The 19338-nt window shown below is 33.5% G+C and overlaps 1 protein-coding gene, 1 long non-coding RNA gene and 1 pseudogene across 6 annotated transcripts; all 3 read right to left on the reverse strand.

Annotated features, from left to right (window-relative positions):
- Positions 1-675: 675 nt before the first annotated feature.
- On the reverse strand, positions 676-5005 carry LOC111884420 (taxadiene 5-alpha hydroxylase-like; annotated as a pseudogene).
- Positions 5006-5964: 959 nt separating this feature from the next.
- Positions 5965-7523, reverse strand: LOC111884471 (taxadiene 5-alpha hydroxylase). The gene is made up of 3 exons (XM_023880798.2): positions 6683-7523; positions 6384-6571; positions 5965-6264 (listed from the first exon to the last, which is right to left on the reverse strand). Exons 1-3 carry the CDS (start codon positions 7506-7508, stop codon positions 5965-5967), a joined length of 1314 nt encoding a protein of 437 aa, XP_023736566.2. The 5' UTR covers positions 7509-7523.
- Positions 7524-11824: 4301 nt separating this feature from the next.
- Positions 11825-16913, reverse strand: LOC111884365 (uncharacterized). Of its 5 annotated transcripts, XR_002847729.3 has the most exons (8): positions 16531-16909; positions 15705-15777; positions 15420-15538; positions 14175-15262; positions 14039-14080; positions 13848-13918; positions 12647-12734; positions 11825-12217 (listed from the first exon to the last, which is right to left on the reverse strand). It is a non-coding gene; the product is annotated as an uncharacterized LOC111884365 (long non-coding RNA). The 5 variants fall into 5 exon arrangements; XR_002847726.3 differs by having other exon boundaries at positions 14175-15538; positions 16531-16911; XR_006189093.2 differs by having other exon boundaries at positions 15420-15777; positions 16531-16911.
- Between the last annotated feature and the right edge of the window lie 2425 nt (positions 16914-19338).

Consider the following 19338-nt stretch of genomic DNA (forward strand, 5'->3'; position numbering starts at 1 on the left):
GGCACCTGGTAATACCATGAGGGGGAGCCCATGACCCTTGGGTATAAGACCATGGGGTAGCCCATGGCATCCCGGTTGAAGACCATGGAGGGAGTCCATGGCAGTTTTATGTGTATATGTACATGGCATTATATGATTATGTGATTTGTGTATTTTGGGAAACTCACTAAGCGTGTGCTTATAGTTTTGTTGGGTGTTTCAGGTACTTCTGGTTCTAAGGGTAAGGGCTCGACTTGATGACACAGCGTGCACTCTCCAGTATGCCGCACTAGTTGTTTTGGGTACTCTGGTCTTTTGAACAATGTGTTATGTAATGGAATTTTTGGAAAACAATATGGATGTTCTTTCTAATTATTAAATGAAGAATTTTACCCACGTTTTTGGGCTGTTACACTAGAGGTGGTAGAAGGGGCTGTTGGTTGTAGAAAGGAAATAGAGGGAAGGATCGAGTGATTTTAGGAAAGCAACTTTGATACCATAATAATGTTTGAATGGTGCGTATCATTCTCGTTGCATATCAAGGAACAATAAAATACATAAATACATGAATACACACAATGGGGCGTCTATACAATGGGCCATATACATGTGCTATAGATAAAACATACACGACAAACACACTAATACACAAGAAAAATAATATTATCAAGGTTTACAAAGAGGGAGAGAAATGAGCTAGTAATTATCAGACTTGGCAGATATTCTTATAGGAATCCCCTTAGAAGGATATGGGAGTGAATCCATGAATATTGGCTCCTCGGGGTCTAACAACGACCAGTTATATTGTGTTACAACATAATGCACCAAAACACGAATATTGATCTTCGCCAGTTGGTAGCCTGCAAATAGCCTAGGTCCTCCACCAAATGGTATAAAAGCATAAGCTTGAACTGGATCCGTAAATCTACTCGGGTTAAACTCATTGGATCCGGAAAGCACCTTTCATCATAATGGGTTCTGTATATAGTCCAAAGCACCTGCTCACCACAGCATCAGAGAAACACAGTACACCTTATGTTAGATACTTCTGAATCCAAGCAATATTCATGTGTATGTGTGTGACATGTGTGTGTGAATAAAAGTAAGGATATTACCATCATATAAGTTATACCTTCTAGCCTTTGGGAATTGTAAATCCTTCGAATTCAATGTCAGTTGTTGCTTTTCTGAAGGAACCATAGATGGGAGGGCAGAGTCGCATGGTCTCCGAGCTACTTGCCTTTTATACTCCATTTTCATCACATCTTCAAGCGTCAAAGGTTCACCTGGCTTTTTGGTTTTTTGCAATGTCTTCATGTTCTAGCGATAAGATTAAAAGATAAACGCAAAAAAACCATATATTAATCACTTGATCATGAGTATAATTTCATGAAAAAAGGGGGAGATAAGGAATTAAATGATGCGATGGTACCTTTTAGTAGAAGAGAGTAGCAGTCTGGGTGGGTTGCGAGCATCTTAAACATCATCGTAATGGCATAAGATGTGGTATCATGGGCTGCAAAGACTAATAAAACCACATTATCAACAACCTCGTCTTCTGTAATCTCATCTCTGATCAACGCAACCACCAACTTAGAAAATATCATGGCGTCTTCTTCATCTCTCCCTCCTTCCATTTCCTCTCTCTTTCGTCTCACCTGATTAGTAATCAATACCTTTTTTATCTTTGTTCTTGATTTCTTGGCTCTTGAGAATTTACTGTAAACCGAAGGATAAAAAGGTGTAGATATCTATCATATCTTGAATGTATTTTGTATTTCCATATATAATGAAATAAACCCTACAGGAATTGTAATGCAAAATTATTCTTCAACTTGGTATCAGAGCTAAGATTTACAAGGGCTCCGATTCTCATTCCTTCCCTCTGATTCAAGACTTCAGATCACTGCCAATTATCAGGCCATGTCTTTGTCAGTACCATTGTTAACTCAACCAAGATCGCCACAGCTATTAGCTGTAAACTCCCGAGAACGAATTACCTGTTGTGGAAGGCGCATGTTGTCCTAATTATTCGTGGAGTTGAGTTGTACGGGTTCCTATATGGAATGACAGAAATCCCACCAATCAAGATCACAATCAGAACTGGTGATGCAGCAAAATAGGAGGATAATCCAGATCATGCAGCATGGGTTACTCAAGATCAGGCTATACTAGGAGGCTTGTTATCATCCATGACTGAAGAAGTGCTTTTGCAACTCACACGTTGCACATATACGTCCAAACAGTTATGGACGTCGCTTTAGACTATGTTTTCAGCACAACATAGAGGTAATTCCATTCAAATTTGCGCACAAATTTCTAATACAAAGAAGGGAGACATGAGTGCTTCTGAGTATTATCATAAGATGACAGGGCTTGCAGACACAATGGATAATATCGGCCATGCCATGACTAATGAGGATGTCATTGTGTATATTCTTGCTGGTCTAGGACCAGGTCATGGTGACTTATTTACATTTATCACCGTGCTCAGCAATCAAAGAGAAGTAGCACTACCTGAATTTTAATCATATTTAATAGCCCATGAAGCCCAATCCACGGTTGTTAGTAGCCCAACAGATTTCGTCTCTTTAGTGAATAATGTTACAAAGCAGGAAACAAATAGTCAACGAAAGAATCATAATCACGAAGGGTACTCTAGAAATTTCAATAACTAAAATCTAAAATCAAATTACCATGGTGGAAATCGAGGACGTGGGCGAGGTCATGGAAGGTACAACGGTTGACCAAGGTGTCAAGTGTGTGGGATTCCTGGTCACACCGCATTGAATTGTAGAAATCGGTTCAATCATTCCTATCAAGTGGAGGAGTACATGGGCGGAAACAGTGCCACATTTGGAAGCTATAACAATGATCCCAATTGGTACATAGATACGGGAGCTACAGATCACCTCACAAGTGACCTTGATCGCTTGTCACTACCAGAACGTTACCAGGGCAAAGACCAAGTTCAAGTTGCCAATGGCATAGGATTGCATATTTCGCATGTTGGTCATTCAAAAATACATAGTTTGGGTCGCCCACTTGTGCTCAAAAATATCTTACATGTGCCACGTATTAACAAACACCTTCTTTCAGCTAATAAACTTGTTTCTGATAACAATGTGTTTATTGAAATTTACCCGAATGTTTTTTTTTTGTTAAGGACATACTCACGAAGAAAACTCTTCTAATCGGTAAGAGCAAAAAGGGTTTGTTTCCGGTGCCAATCAAGCATACTTCTCGTTATGTTGGATTCAACAATAAAGTTTTGTCATCCCAGTGGCATCAACGTCTTGGTCATCCTTCCCCTGCAGTTGTCAAGTCTATTTTGAAGTCAAATAACTTATTTGACTACTAAGTGTATTTACAGATACATACATAAAGGGAACAAGTAATAATGGACTTAACATTCGGAGGTCTAACTCTAAACTACTAAGTGTATTTACAGATGCTGATTGGGCTAGATGTTTAGATTATCGCAGGTCTACAGGAGGATTTGTTGTCATTTTAGGTCCAGATCTGATCTCATGGAGTTCTAGAAAACAGCCCATGGTGTCACGATCAAGTACGTAAGCCGAATACAAAGCATTGGCAAATGGTACAGCTGAAGTAATTTGGGTGCAATCTTTGCTCAGAGAACTAGATGTGTGTCAACCAAGACCTCCGGTTCTATGGTGTGATAATTTAGGCGCTAAGTATTTGACAGCAAATCTGGTGTTTCATGCACGTACCAAACACATTGAAATGGATTTCCATTCTGTTAGAGAAAAGGTGGCAATGGGAGCTCTGGATGTACTGTTTATCTCAACTAATGATCAAATTACTGATGGTTTCACCAAGCCAATTACACGCCATATGCTGGAACGTTTCAAGTACAATCTTAACCTTGTTATGGTCAAGATTGGAGGGGGATGTAAACCGAAGGATAAGAAGGAGATTTCAAATAATGATTAGATAAATATATTTGTATTATTTAAAGTTAGTTGTCGTAGATATCTATCATATTTTGAATGTATTTTGTATTTCCATATATAATGAAATAAACCCTACGGGAATTGTAAGGCAAAATCATTCTTCAAATTTTACTCCCCGGAAAATTCACCGGAGGAGATAAAACACCTTCCAAGACACGCTTAAAAACACCAAACAACGTCTCTGGTTCAATCCCAATCCCAAACAAGCATTCAAGCACGATGGTGAAAGTAAGCATTTTTGTGGATCTACTAATTTCTTTACTGTGTTGCCAGTTTTTCTGAAGATGTTTCTGAATTGAGCTGCACATTCTTGGCACCATAGCCTGGAGCCCAGTAATGGTGAGGGTGGAAGTGATGATTCTACGAAGGCAAGGATGCGAGTCTCCTTGTTTCTACATGATGGAGTTCTTTCCCATTAACTCTACTGATGAAGTTGACCATGAGCTTACCACCAACTTGAGCTGCCATTTGCAACACTATGTCTTCGAAACAAAAAAGCAAGAGCTTGTTTTGAAAGCATCGATGGGATTCCCCTTGTTTCTTCATGATTGAATTCTTTCCCATTAACTAAACAAAATAAGTTGGTGATGAACTTATTGCCAATTTAAACTCATTCAACATGAAAACTTGTTAGCTGAAGCTCCATTTACCGCCACAGTTGGTGATATCCCATGAGTCTTTTTTTGAACCGTTTGCCATGCTTTCTGATTCTGAGTTGGAGAAAAGTCGTTGAACAGTTTCGTGCTTTGAGCTCTGTAAAACCTGATTGTTTCGCCGATCCAAGGGAGACCCATTTGGCCGGAAGGTAGTTTGGTCTTTTTCCGTTGGTTGTAGATTTTGTAAATGATGATGATGATGAATGGTGGTAAGAGAGAGAAGATAAAGCCTGCCGTTGATGTTGTTTGCTTTATAAGATGTTGAGTTTATATAGAGATTTGAGTCAACTAATTGTTTATATAAAATTAGCTGTGTTTTGACCTTTGAGGGTGGCAGATGAAATCTGAAGTCGGGCCGACTAAAAGATTCATGTTATAACTTATAACCTGCATGTTCTCCTTGACTTGGGGAAAATACAAATACTCTATTCTATTTCAATTCCTTCAGCGTGTTTTTTTTTTTAAATAATCTATAGTCAAACATGTTCAGACATAAATACATAACGTTTTTTTAATCTAAAGTCAAACTTGAAGTTATATTATGGGGTTTATGATTAAAGGAAAGTAGTCGCTTATAGTTGTAGTTGAATGAGTTCACTAAAGTTTTGTTTAAGAATCCAATTCCATCGTCATGTGTCTTGAACGCGTCTTCAAATTTTATTACTAGCGGGGCTACAAGGTTCTATAGCTTGTTGGTAATAAGAGGATCTCGAGATTTGATATGGATTTTGTTCCTTTTATAATTGTGCTCATATTTTTCCCAACTATATATTAGTTGTCCTAGGAAAAGATCACAACCCATTTTCTGGAAGATGTAAATGTAACCATCAAAATTTATTTAGTATTTAGGTAACGGTGGACATAGGGGTGACAATCCTATCGTATTCGGTAAAGGTGGACATAGGGGGCTTCTGGGGTGGCCGGTGCAACCCTCAAATATTAAAACACATTGTTACTTTTTTCGGAAATTTTCTGTAATAATGTAAATTTTTGGTCATGTTACCCTTAAAATCATGTATGCCACCACTGAGATTTTGTCTTGCGTTAACCACTGGTGCTCGAGTTGGCGGGTTGATGTGTCAGAATGCATCAACGCGTACAAGACCCATATATGTATCACGGGTTGGCGAGTTGGAAAATCAACCTGCATACGACCCCTAACCTATTTAATTATCCTGATTTGATGGTTAGATTCGGATTCATGGGTCATATTCGGGTAAAAAACGTAAAATTTTTACAAATTTGATTCATCTCGTTTGAATTAAACTATGAAATTAATCAGAAAGAATGTTAATTATCACAGAAAACTATTACAAAAATAACATTAGCAAGCTTTACAAGGAGTTAGAGAGTTAATTGTCAGACTTGGGAGATATTCTTATAGGCATCCCCTTAGAAGGATATGGAAGTGGATCCATGAATATTGGCTCCTCGGGGTCTAGCAACGACCAGTTATATTGTGTTACAACATAATGCACCAAAACAAGAATATTGAGCTTTGCTAGTTGGTAGCCTGCACACAGCCTAGCCCCTCCACCAAATGGTATAAAAGCGTAAGCTTGAACTGGATCCGCAAATCTGCTCGGGTTGAAACTCATTGGATCCGGAAAGCACCTTTCATCATAATGTGTTCCATATGTAGTCCAAAGCACCTACTCAGAGAAACACAGTACGCCTTCTGTTAGATACTTGTGAATCCATGCAATCATCATCATGTGTATATATATGTGTGAATATTAAAAGTAAGGATCATCATATAATTAAGTTATACCTTCCAGCCTCTGGGAATTGTAAATCCTTCGAATTCAATGTCAGTTGTTGCTTTTCTGAAGGAACCAAAGATGGGAGGGCAGAGTCGCATGGTCTCGCGAGCTACTTGCCATGTATACTCCATTTTCTTCACATCTTCAAGCGTCAAAGATTCACCTGGCTTTTTGTTTCTTGCAATGTCTTCATGTTCTGGGAATAACATTATAAGATAAACGCAAGAAAACCATATATTAATCACTTGATCATGAGTATAACTTCATGAAAAAGGGCAAGATAAGGAATTAAATGATGCGATGGTACCTTTTAGTAGAAGAGAATAGCAGTCTGGGTGGGTTGCGAGCATCTTAAACGTCATCGTAATGGCATAAGACGTGGTATCATGAGCTGCAAAGACTAATAAAACCACGTTATCAACAACCTCCTCTTCTGTAATCTCACCTCTAATCAACGCAGCCACCAACTTAGAAAATAGCATGCCGTCTTCTTCATCTCTCCCACCTTCCATTTCCTCTCTCTTTCTTCTGACCTCAGTAATCAAAACCTTTTCTATCTCTCTTCTTGCCTTCTTGGCTCTTGAGAATTTACTCCCCGGAAAATTTACCGGAGGAGATAAAACGCCTTCCAAAACACGCTCAAAAACACCAAACAACGTCTCTGGTTCAATCCCAATCCCAAACAAGCATTCAAGCACGATGGTGAAAGTAAGCATTTTTGTGGATCGATACAGACTAATTTCTTCACTGTGTTGCCAGTTTTGCTGAAGATGTTTCTGAATTGAGCTGCACATTCTTGGCACCATAGCCTGGAGTCCGGTAATGCTGAGGGTGGAAGTGATGATTCCACGAAGGCAACGATGCGAGTCTCCTTGTTTCTCCATGATTGAGTTCTTTCCCATTAACTCTACTGATGAAGTTGGCCATGAGCTTACCACCAACTTGAACTCGTTGGACATGAAGAACTTATTTGCGGTGGCTCCATTTACGACCACCGTTGGTGATCCCATGAGCTTTGTTTTAAACACCTGGCCATGCTTCATGATTCTTGGTTGAAAAAAGTTCTCGAACAATTGATTGGTACGTTGAGCTTTGTAAAACTCGACTGTTTCTCCAATCCAAGGGAGACCCATTTCGCCAGAGGGTAGTGGTAGTCTCTCTTTGTTGATTCTTCGTTTGGAGTTTCTGTAAATAAAGAGTACGATGAGGAAGAATGGAAGGAGAACTGAGAATGTTAGGGGAAATGGGATGAAGATCATCATGATCGAAGGGTTTGAGTTTGTGTTGTATTGTTGTGTATATTGGTGGTTTCAGATGAGTAGGAAGTGGAGTATATATATGGTGATTCAAATTTCAAAGGGAAAAGATTGGTCGAATTTAGTCAGTTGCTAAAGTCAACTGGTGGTTTATAGTATATACACTAGTTGTTTTGGAGGGTGGCGGATAAAATCTCAAGTCGGGCCGACTAAAAGATTCAAATCGTATTCCTTGCATGTGCCTCAAAATATTTTGCTCGCCAGGGGAAAACCCGCTGACCTTGTTTCACAGTTGTAAAGATTCTCCCCAACCCAACATTCAACACAATTTTTCTTTTTTCCTTTTTAATGTTAACGCTTTCAAGTAAGGTTTAAGGGAAAACATTATGCAACAACCATTCACGTTTTCTAAGCCAAAATAGGTGTCTAACTTATAGTTTATATATGAAGTTATAAGTTACGTACTACTTTAATGGAGTAATTAATATTTTTGTGGTTATACATTTAGATTATATATTATATATGATAACTTAATTAGGATAAGTTTTTACATATTGTAAAACACAGGTTTTCATTTTATCATTTAAAAGTAATAGTGTTACTATTCATGATTTTTTTTTTCTTTTGTGTTTTTGATTTATCATTGTGTATTAGAAATATGAAAAGTTTTTCACGTTTTGACTCAATAGGGAATAAAACACATCTTATTCATTTAATTAATTAATTTTTAGTACATATTTGTAATATAACTACTTTATCAACTATTATTTTTGTAAAATTAGTCTCTTGGATTATTACTATATGTTTATTATGACTTTGGACAAAATTGTTGTTGAATATTATCAATATTTGTAGAATTAGTCTCCACTACACGAACCTACTTTAACAATTTGTACGTTCATAAATGAGAAGGCAAAATCGCAGATGATCTTAATCCATCTGCGATTTTAGTGGTTATCTTTATAATCTTCGATTTTTTTTTTACTATTTTATATAAAAATATTAAGAAAAATGATTGTTTTTGTAATTTTCTCTTGATTTTATGAATATAATATAATGAATCTTTAGCAAAGAAACTCGTAAATATTAATCGTAAATTTTGAGTTCCTTTGCCAAGAGTCTAGCGATGTGAACATGATAAGTCTTCCATCATCAATATTAGATAATTTTTGTTAGCAAAAATGAAATTTCAAGAAAGTTCAAGTTTTTCACCTAGATCTTGATGGTTCTAATGTTATCTAAATTTTGATTATGTTTGTATAGATCTTGATGGTTCCAATGTTATCTAAATTTTGATTATGTTTTTACCCGTATTAAAATTTCTAGTCATAGTTACCTTATAGAAAAAAAAAATCAAAAGCTTTACCATGAGGGTCAAACCTAATACCATAGTATAACTATATAAGTAGAAAAAAAATATATTAATATTCCACAATAATATAACGATTGACAAGCCCCGCCCAGGCTATGGGGAACCTACAATGAGTTCAGGGAATTAGATTTTACAGGGCATAATTTAACCAAACAATGTTAATACCAATATTACTTTAGGGGGCCCATTTCATATGTCTATTTCAATTTCTAAGTGGCAAGATAACCCAATCATCCCTAATAAATAAACAACTTTTGTCTTATCTCATATTCTCTTTTATTTGGACACATGATATTTTTTAAAATTTTAGAATTTTTTATTTTCCACTTGTCATTTTATTAAATTAAAATAGATAATATATATGTAAGATATGTATTAGAAAATGGTTTAGATATGTAATATATTCAATTCATTAAAGCCTCATTAATTTTTATAATTCAAAATTTTTCTCATTTTTCTTATAAATTCAAACTTTTCAAATTATTAAAATTTCATATTTAATTTTTTTTAAATACACCTATATGGGTCTCACAGCTAGTATAAACTACAAGGCGTTAAAACTAAAACAAAACTCATATTTAGAGAGTGGGAATTACTGATGGTAATTGCCAAAAATCATGATTGAGAGGTTACAATGGAATTTACAATTTGGAAGCACTCAAATCCTTCCCTGTCAGTCACATCACATGATCACACTATTTCTCAATTATCACTTGATTCAATCTCAATCGGAATTCACAAATTAGAAGCACTCAACTCTCAATTGGAATTGGAAGGACTCAACTCATGTATCATTGTTGACTTTCTCTCTCGTCTCTTTGCTCAATAGCCTCGGGTAATTTTTAATAAGTTAGAAATCAATTGACCAATGTTACTAGTTCAATATTTACATGTTTGTCATTTTATTAGACTTAGCTACTTAGAATCAGTTTCCTTAGTTCTTTGATTAGTTTGATAATTTCTCAATATTATATTATGTATACAAATGCAAAATTACTAATATGATTAGAACTAGATTATAACCCGCGTTAAACGCAGGGAACGCATAAAAAACACATATAAAGGTATAAAAATGTAGCACAATTGTTAAAAAAAATACAATTATTGGTAATATTGAAATATCTAGAAAATACAATGAAATCGGTAAATATCTATAATCATTGGAGGACCTCTTTGTAGACAACATTTTTTTTTTGTTTTATTAGTTGAACTACTTCCGTTGTCACATATGAGTATCATAAAACGTTTTTTTACTTGTGATACAAGAAACAACTACATATAACTGACCTTGAGTGAAGATAACATTTTACAAGTATAATCCAACATTTGATAATGGTCATAGAGAAACAAACAACTATTGGGAATTGCATCTGTTGAAAACGGAATGAGATTCTTTTATCAGACGGATTTAACTTCATATAAGGTATATAAGTAGTCTCGTTAAAGAATCTATCAGATGTGATTCGGGCTTCAAGGACATGTCTTCCAAGTCTAACAATCTGTAATCTAGTACCATTGCATGTATTTTGGTTTGGTCGATATTATGAAGTAACATGACTAAAACACATGTTTTTAGTGTAAGTTTACGGTTGAAAATTCTAGATGACTTAAAACCATTCAACACATCTAGAGAGTAGACTAATTTCTCAAAACAATCTGGTAACTCTGTCTCACATAAAAAATTTGAAGTCAAATACGTTTTCACTTCATCTTTCATCAATCCTAATATGTAGTTATTGATTGGTTCAATTAGTTCTCTTTAAATGATTCATTACTTTTGACAGTTGGTGAGTAATTTCCTCTCGGTGATTAGTTTTTTTTTGGGGGGCGGTTAATTCCCTTTCGGCTATTAGTTTTTTGTTAGTACATGTTCTATTCTAAAGAACCGTCAAGTATTTTTCTCGTTAAAGTATATCTACAATGTATTTTGTTTTCGGTTGTAAAAACATGTTAATGTATGGGTTTAATATAAAAGTTTGTTGTTGACTTGATTTACAAATATAGGTACGATGCAATTTGAGTTTAAAATGAGAATGCATTTTTTTAAAATTGTTATGTCTTTTGGGTTAAAAGTTAAAATATTTGATTGTTGTGGGTTGCATAGGAAAGTGTGTTATTATCTTTAGTTAAAAATAAAAATACAATGTATTTTTAGTTTAAAATTTTCAAATTTAACTAATCATATCAACAATTGTCTTTTTTTGATTAACAGTTATTATGTTCAATAATTTTTTATTTGGCATAAATAAATGTTAGTTTAGGTTATAAATATTATGACAATCTTTAAATAACTATTTTAATATAACATTTTTTTAAATTAAATTTAAACCGTAACTTACATCAACTCCTTGTTTACCTTACATTTATAAAACACATTCCGAGTACCTTAACCTCATATTTACATCATTGATTGTTCCTTATGGATATATTTGGACTAAAATGACAAATTTACCCTTGAACAAACGAACATTCCTTCTTTTACCAAAAGTATATAATATACTTTAAGTTTTAAATCACAATCACGACGTACTTACATTGCTATTTTTTTTTACCAAAAATGCTAATATGTAACTAAAAATAGAGTCGTACTTACATTTTTATTACGTGTTAATAAACCTTTTTTTTTGTTATTGGTTAAAGGCTAAAAATATGAATTAATGAGGGTACAAACTAAAATACATTGTTTGAATTGGTATTTAAAGCAAAGTACATAGTTACTTTCTGTACAATTTGATATTTTTTTTATAATAAGAACTACAAACCTGGAGGGAGTGTCTATTATTAAATAAAAAACATAAAAATAGCAAAAAAAAAAAAAAGATAAGTTAATATCCAAATATATTCTAAATTTAAATTCATGCCACTTTACTTTGTAGTTCACTTGTCATGCTTCATTTCACACAAAAAAGATATTAAGATATGTCCATAAAGTCAAATTCGCCAAGTTCTATATAGTCATAACTAAGACTTTACATAACATAATTACAAAAATTGGATATACATCAAGAAAGTTTAAAGGTTAAAAGAGGTCTTATTCAACCTTTAGATCCCTTTCCGTTATTGTATTCATCCTTATTACCGGGACTTATTTTACTAATTGGTTCATTGGTTGTGTACTTGTGAATACATCAAACCCAAGAGTCTTGCATTCGAACTATAATCAGAATCATTTGCTTGAATCCCAACATCATCAACAACCACCAACATTATCTCACTGCAATCACCATCATCAACACAAAATATGCATAAAAAAATATTTGGTGAAAAAATTAAAATACATATATGAAACTTCTAGGAAAATCATGATGTCGTTGTAAGTTCACGATTTATAATTTTCTACAAGTCTAGTTCTTCCTAATTTCTTTTCAAATTCATTATTTTCCATATATTCTATTTCCTGGTAAAACAAACCTTCATGCAAATTAAAAAAAGTAACTAAATGTATTTATTTCTATATCCAAAGTTAAAATTGTAATAGTTTTATTCCATTCCACCAGATGGAATTACTCATTCCATTCCATCAGACGGAATGACTCATTCCATTCTATTCCATCAGAAGGAATGACTCATTCCATTCGATCCATGATTCCCTCATACCAGTCACTACATAAATCAAATATATAAAATAGTCAAAAGATATTACCTGAATATCTACACCATGAACAAATGTCACTTCTCGAATTTTAATAATTTTGTCGATATACACTGTAGTCTCCTTGGTAGAATCCCTCCTATATAGACAAAAAAATCACAAAAGTTTATATATATATATATATATATATATATATATATATATATATATATATATATATATATATATATATATAGGGGTAATAATGTCCAATTGTTTCTTCCTTTTCTTGTTACTCTGTGTTTGCTCAAACAAAATACTTGCACACCTTTTAAGTTTTAAGTCACCCAAAAGGAGCAGAAAGAGGAGGTCACCCATTGTTTAATTAATTTTTAAATGAATTAATTTCAACAATTTCATTTCTTTTTTGCAAATTTGGATTGCATTCTTGAAATTCATTTTCAGTAATGTGAAAGCCAACACATTTATCACATCTTCTCGAAAGGGTACTTACGACTTTTTTTGTATTGTCCGCTTATCATATATTTTTCCATTTTCTCCACGCTTTAGTGTAAGATGAGCACCTTTTCCAGCATTATACCAATTATCATCGTAGATTTGTTTTTTTTTTTTTAAAGAGATAAATTTGATTAGATGGGTACTTACAATAAATAGTAAAAAAGATAAAATTAATAGAGAAAAATAAAAAGAAAATCAACCCTGTTATAAACCAATATATATCAGTAACTTAGTTCCTTCAATATATTACGAAAGAGAAAGAAGTGAAAAAAATGGAATATCGTTTGAATTAAACCGATTTTGATAGTTATTAGTTTACATTTATAAAATCTTAGTTGTTCCAAAACTACTCATCGACTAAAATCAGCATTCTAATTTCACAATTCACAAACATAAAAAAAATGTTCTTTTATAGAAATTAGAAGGAATTTGAATTATTCTATCACATAATTTCCAATCCAGTATGAAAACCTAATCAATTAGAAGGTAGAAATATTGTATTTTAGATAATTTCATCAAAAACCAATTTTGCTACACAATATTTTAATCAAAATCCAATAACAACAATAAAACTGAATTCAAATGGTTCACATCAGCAAATGAACTTATACTTAGTTGATTGCTAGTGAAGATCATGTATTTCAATCTACATAAAAACTACCAAACACCCAATTAAGAATTCACATCATAAGAATTTGAGCAATTAACGGTAAATACATCATACAGAGATATGGAGAAAGGAAGTGAGACATACATCATATGATTCACAGATTTGTTTAAACATAGCTTCTGTTTCCTTCTTATTATTGGGTTCTTATCAGGATGCTGCTTCATCATAAGATTCATGTGAGATTTCTTCAAATCATTTGCTATCATCAAATCCTCATGAAAACTCAAATAAAAATAAAATTCAGATCAAGAATAAGTGCCAACGATTAAACATACCTTGTTGGATTTAGAAATCTCGCTTGGTTCAGTCATCTTCACCTATATAAAAGAGAGTACATGTTAAAATGACATACTAAGTTCTAAATGACCTGAGAATGAAATCAAATAACAAAATACCTGTCTAACATCTTACCTATTCTTTAGTCGTTAACTAAAGACATCCCCACAAATGTGAATGTCTTATTCCCCCTAATCAGTTCCCAAAGTCATGTTTGCCCTCTTTGGATCAACGAAAGCAAGCTCAGAAAGTTTGGTAGCAAGCATGGCTCTAACATAAGATGCAATATTTACATGAGAACCATAAATCGATTTAGGGCTTGAACCATAAATCGATTGCGAGAGTTGATGAGAGCGTGAGAGCCGGAAGATGAAGGAGATGGTGAGGGGTTGTAGATGGCTGGTTGCAGTGGTACCGACGGTGGATGTTCATAGAGAGGGCATAGGGGTGCGACTATATAAAAAAGATTTTTACTTTCTATTTTTCCAGATCCAGCCTCAATATTTCGTTTGTGCTTCAATTTACCTAAATCCAGCCTTGATCTTTTATTGTTGATTATAATATAAGGATGCGGCTAAGCTAAACACAAGATTGAGGGGAAGAGAAGACTTCGAAGAGCAAGATCAGTATCAAATTCAAACCACCACTTTGCAAAGGAAAAAAAATTAATTTGCTGGAAGTAATCGGTGAACTTAGGAAGCTATTCGTCGGTGGAGAAAGCATGGCCGGTGTCAAGAGTGGAGGCTAATTAGGGTTAAGGTTTCTCTGATTTTATGAATATCATTCAGGAGACGTTTTCAAACCATGAAGTAAGCAAATAATCTAACGGTCTAAAATATAGGATTGAAATGCAATAAACGGTCCTGATTTCTTAAATGTGGAATTAAAGGTTCTCTTTTAGTAATATTTAAGATTGGAGCCGATTTGCTTGTTTTAGAGTAATCTATGAACTGTTTCTGACATATAAGTAAGAAATATTACATCTTAAATTCCATAACTCTTTCTCCTTTGATCACTTTTTCTCCTTTGATCCTCATAGAAATATTACATCTGTTGAGGATAATGTCATTGATTCTGATTGTGATAATGTCAAGTATATTTAACTTTCACCACTTAAGCTCCAAAAACACATGAGTTCATTAATCTGATCAATTCCCATATCAGAGTAAGGCTCAATGGGTCGATCATCTTCCTCCACCACAGAATCACAACACACGGGTTCTCTGCTGTTTTCATTTGTCAAAAATATACTTTCTTTTACCAACTTATGAAACTGACACAAAATATGCAACCACTAAAACACATTAACGTGGTTAAATATTTTTCATCTAAAGACCACTTTGTTGCATAAATAAGAAGCCTTATGGGAGATTAACTCACCAAATATTGAGTTGAATGATGATGGAGATGGAGTTGCCATAAAGTTGAGGCCAATGTAGAATATGAAGATTGTTGCAATGATCACCATGGCATAAGCAGGAAGTGCCAATGCCCAGTACCTCAAAGTTTTTTTTTTTTTTTTTTTTTAAAAAAAAAGGTATGTTATACAAAATTTCATAACAAGTTTTACGTAAAATATAAAATGTAACATACACTTTAACCAGACAACACTTAATGAACAAAAACACATTATGCTAGGATTTTCAAAGAATTGTGCATACTTACTTGCTAGGATAATAAAAGATACCAATGGAATGTAACCAAGGATCAGGAACATATGCCCACACCATGAAAATAACTGTTTGTACAACAAAGTAAAACATAATATAAGAAAAGGGAGGAGCTTTCAAGAATCTCTTAGTTTGTCATCACTATAAGACGTTTATGAAACGTAGCAAATAGTCAAAAATATTTGATAAAAAAAACATTTAGTAAAAAGTGTAAAAACAGAGAAAGTTGTTCCCCTGTTTCTAGAATAACTAAGAGTCCTTCTAGGGCTATCCAAAGAACATTGATCTTCCATTGCCTTTTAAACAAAGACTCAATGACTAATCAAATACTAAACCCTTATTCCTAATTGTTGTAAGCTTAATTTACAAAAAACTTCATGTTCTTGCAGATTCAAAGTCAAAATCATATTTAAAGGTCAAACACCATACAGATTCAAATAACTCCTATATGTGGTGCAATATGATTATCAAATTTATCGTTGCATAAGTAAAAGAACATAATTTACAATTAGAAATTTACCCAATATTCAGAAGCAATGAACAACTACCCAAACCTGAGATACGTTTTTACGATAAAAAAGGTGAACGAAAAATTCATACTAACAGAACCCAAATCGAAAGATTTTAACTGCCCTTGTTTATGAAAATTTTCCATTGGTTAAGCAAGAAATCAGTAAAATAGTAGCTTAGGTTCATACACAAAAGATGCTGCATCAATTAGAAGGAAAAAAATTATGGAATCAATTCTTTTTCCGAGGCATTCGTGAATCATTTTAGATCCATTCAAAAGAGGTGAATAACATGGTTTTGGCAAAACTTACGATCAGCCAGTAAATGTGGAAACGTTGAGTCGTTGCCGGAGCCGACCACCGTCCACTTTTTGTAATTGTTCTCTATATCTTTAATATTACATGGGTTTGAATTTTGAGGGGATCGTTTAGTAATCAGGGATGATTCTTTTCAATATTGGATATATCGTCAAAGAAAGTAGGGAATAAAAGATAAGACAGACAAAATAAATTGTAGGGTGTGGTGGTGATGACGGATAGGGTTTATGGAGGGCAGCGACTGATGATGACGGTGGTGAAGGTGGTGGTGGTTGTTGTAGTTGGCGGTAGGTGGTGGAGAATGAGGCGAAAGATGGCGAGCGATGGTTTTTCTTTGAGAGAGATGGCTTGAAAGCGAAAATCTGGAAAAGTTTATGACGTTAGGCCTAATTTTGGTGGGCTAATAAACTATCATGTGGGCCAAGCTTAAGGTTATATACTTATATGTTCGTTCAGACTTCAGACAATGCAAGAGGTCTTTTGATAGTTGGGTCCACTCATCTATTCTAGGTTGGGAGTCTGGGACTGGGATTGCATTTTGATATCAAGTCCGAATCTGGCTTTTATGGTGAGATACACTACTAACGACAAATAATCTGATACATTAGATGTAATATAAATATTTAAACGCCATGTATAGTAAATATTATAAGTGGAAAATAACATTGACTATGCTTCTCTAAAGTATAATTGTTACGTCGTTTAAAAAAAACATTTAAACAAGTGGAAGAAATAGTAAAATACATACCGCAAAGTCTATATGAGATGAACCATTATAAAAGTTTGAGTAAATTACAAAAATGTCTAAGGTTTACAATCAAAATATCAGATTTAGAGTAATTTTGGATTTTTGCTTTATGGTTGTCTTGGTGTTCTCTGGGGATAATCACTTCATAGGTGATTCAACTATGTTATATGGATATATTCAATCACTTTTTTTTTTTATCATTTTGACTATTAATAGCCGGTTTAAGCTAGTTTCTGACAACCTGGCAGCTCAAGCGACTCCTCGGTTGTCTTCTTGAGCCAAAAATGCATCCTGATGATTCACTAAAAAGATGAAATTACTCTTTTCAATATAGCAACTTAATATCCATCAAATTCATTCATATTCATCAAAAGATGGAAAGTCTGTCAAAGGAGATATATATGTAATTTCGATGTCGAAGAAATTGAATACAAAATTTATCAATAATAAAATATAATATAAAACTTGAAAAATGAAGAATGTTTATGTATACACATAAAAGTAAAACTTGAAAAATAAACTTATCACCATATTAGAAATACATGCAATGTTTAAATCTGAAGCACTCAATTTTAAGTACATTAGGAGTGTTACACTACACGTTAGAACGGTCAAAGCTTAGACTAAAAAGGAAGAATTGTTTTTGTCCACCGACTATGTTAGTTTTCATTTAAGAAATTGACAAGTGGAATTAAGTTATCAAAAGATAACCTGGTCAGGGAAGGGTTGTAACTATCGATCTGTTCTCGAGTTAAAAAATGAAAAGAAAAGAAAGGAAATGAAGGAAACGGAAAAGAAAAATAAGGGGACAGGGAAGTCTGTCCCCCCTGATCAGTCAACATCCGGGCAGATACAAATGAAAAAAATCTAATCTTGCCTTCTTTTTATTTACTTGTCATCAATTAAAAAAACTCGATAACATGTTTCCTTCTTTTTCATTCCTTATAAAAAAAATAATAATAAAAATAAAAAAAATAAAAAATAAAAAAAATAAAACCTCAAGAACAAAGCGTACTTTAATTCGTTTCCCTAAAACATGGGTGAATCCAAATCGGCTAAGAATGTGATGCAGTTAGAAACCATTGAGTCTAGATTTTTTTTAGAAACAATTTATTCCTTGCATTGCAGACAGTTTTTACAATAGTGTTTTTCTTTGATGACAAGTGTGGCCTATTGGAAAACCACATACACATTAGGACTAGGTTCGATAATAAACAAACAGTGACACTATAACACGTGATTCGATCAATGTTAAAGTGGATATGGGCCATCGGAACGAATCCTGGATTTGGCTAAAAAATCAAATCCTTTATTCATATGAATTTTTGGCTTTCTTTTTTTAATATGAAGTTCTTTTTTTATTTTGTCTTTTGGAATTAATTTTTGGGTTTGGAACAAATAATCAGAGACTCGTTGTATGGCATCCCCTATTTTTCAGGAAAAAAAAAAAAAAAAAAAAACTTTTCTTTACACTTTAAAATCATAGTATTTTTATATGCGGAAAATCCTAGTATACTCAAATATTTTTGCGGAAACTGTTTTGATTTATTAAAAATATCTTTGAGTAAAGATGTTTCAAATACAAAAACTCTAAGGATGTAATAATCAATACACAATATTGTTATATCATAAAGACCCAATGCACCTTAACACTATTGCAAGTTGTCTTTTAATCACTCGACATCCTAAACAAGTTTCAGCAGTTCTTAAACCTATTACATGTGATGCATACAATCTGAGTAGGTCGGGTTGGGAAACATAATGAGACACATATGGTTTTCAATCCCACAATATTATTATGATAATAATTTATAATTATCAAACCTTTAAAACTAACTATTACCAAACAATATAGATATATCTCATAACTTAGGTATCTATAAAACATTACATCCCTACATACCCATCCCAACTGATTCTCACAAATCTTAGTCCACGATTATCAGGAAGAATCAATCCGCTTGATGAATCGTTTAGAGTAAGGGTTTAACCAAGCAGCTAGGGTGTAACGCCCCAAAAACAATGATAAAATTTTTCATTAAAAATTAACCAAT

Source organism: Lactuca sativa, chromosome 3 (genome assembly GCF_002870075.4).
Source record: "Lactuca sativa cultivar Salinas chromosome 3, Lsat_Salinas_v11, whole genome shotgun sequence".
In the NCBI taxonomy this organism is placed as follows: domain Eukaryota; kingdom Viridiplantae; phylum Streptophyta; class Magnoliopsida; order Asterales; family Asteraceae; genus Lactuca; species Lactuca sativa.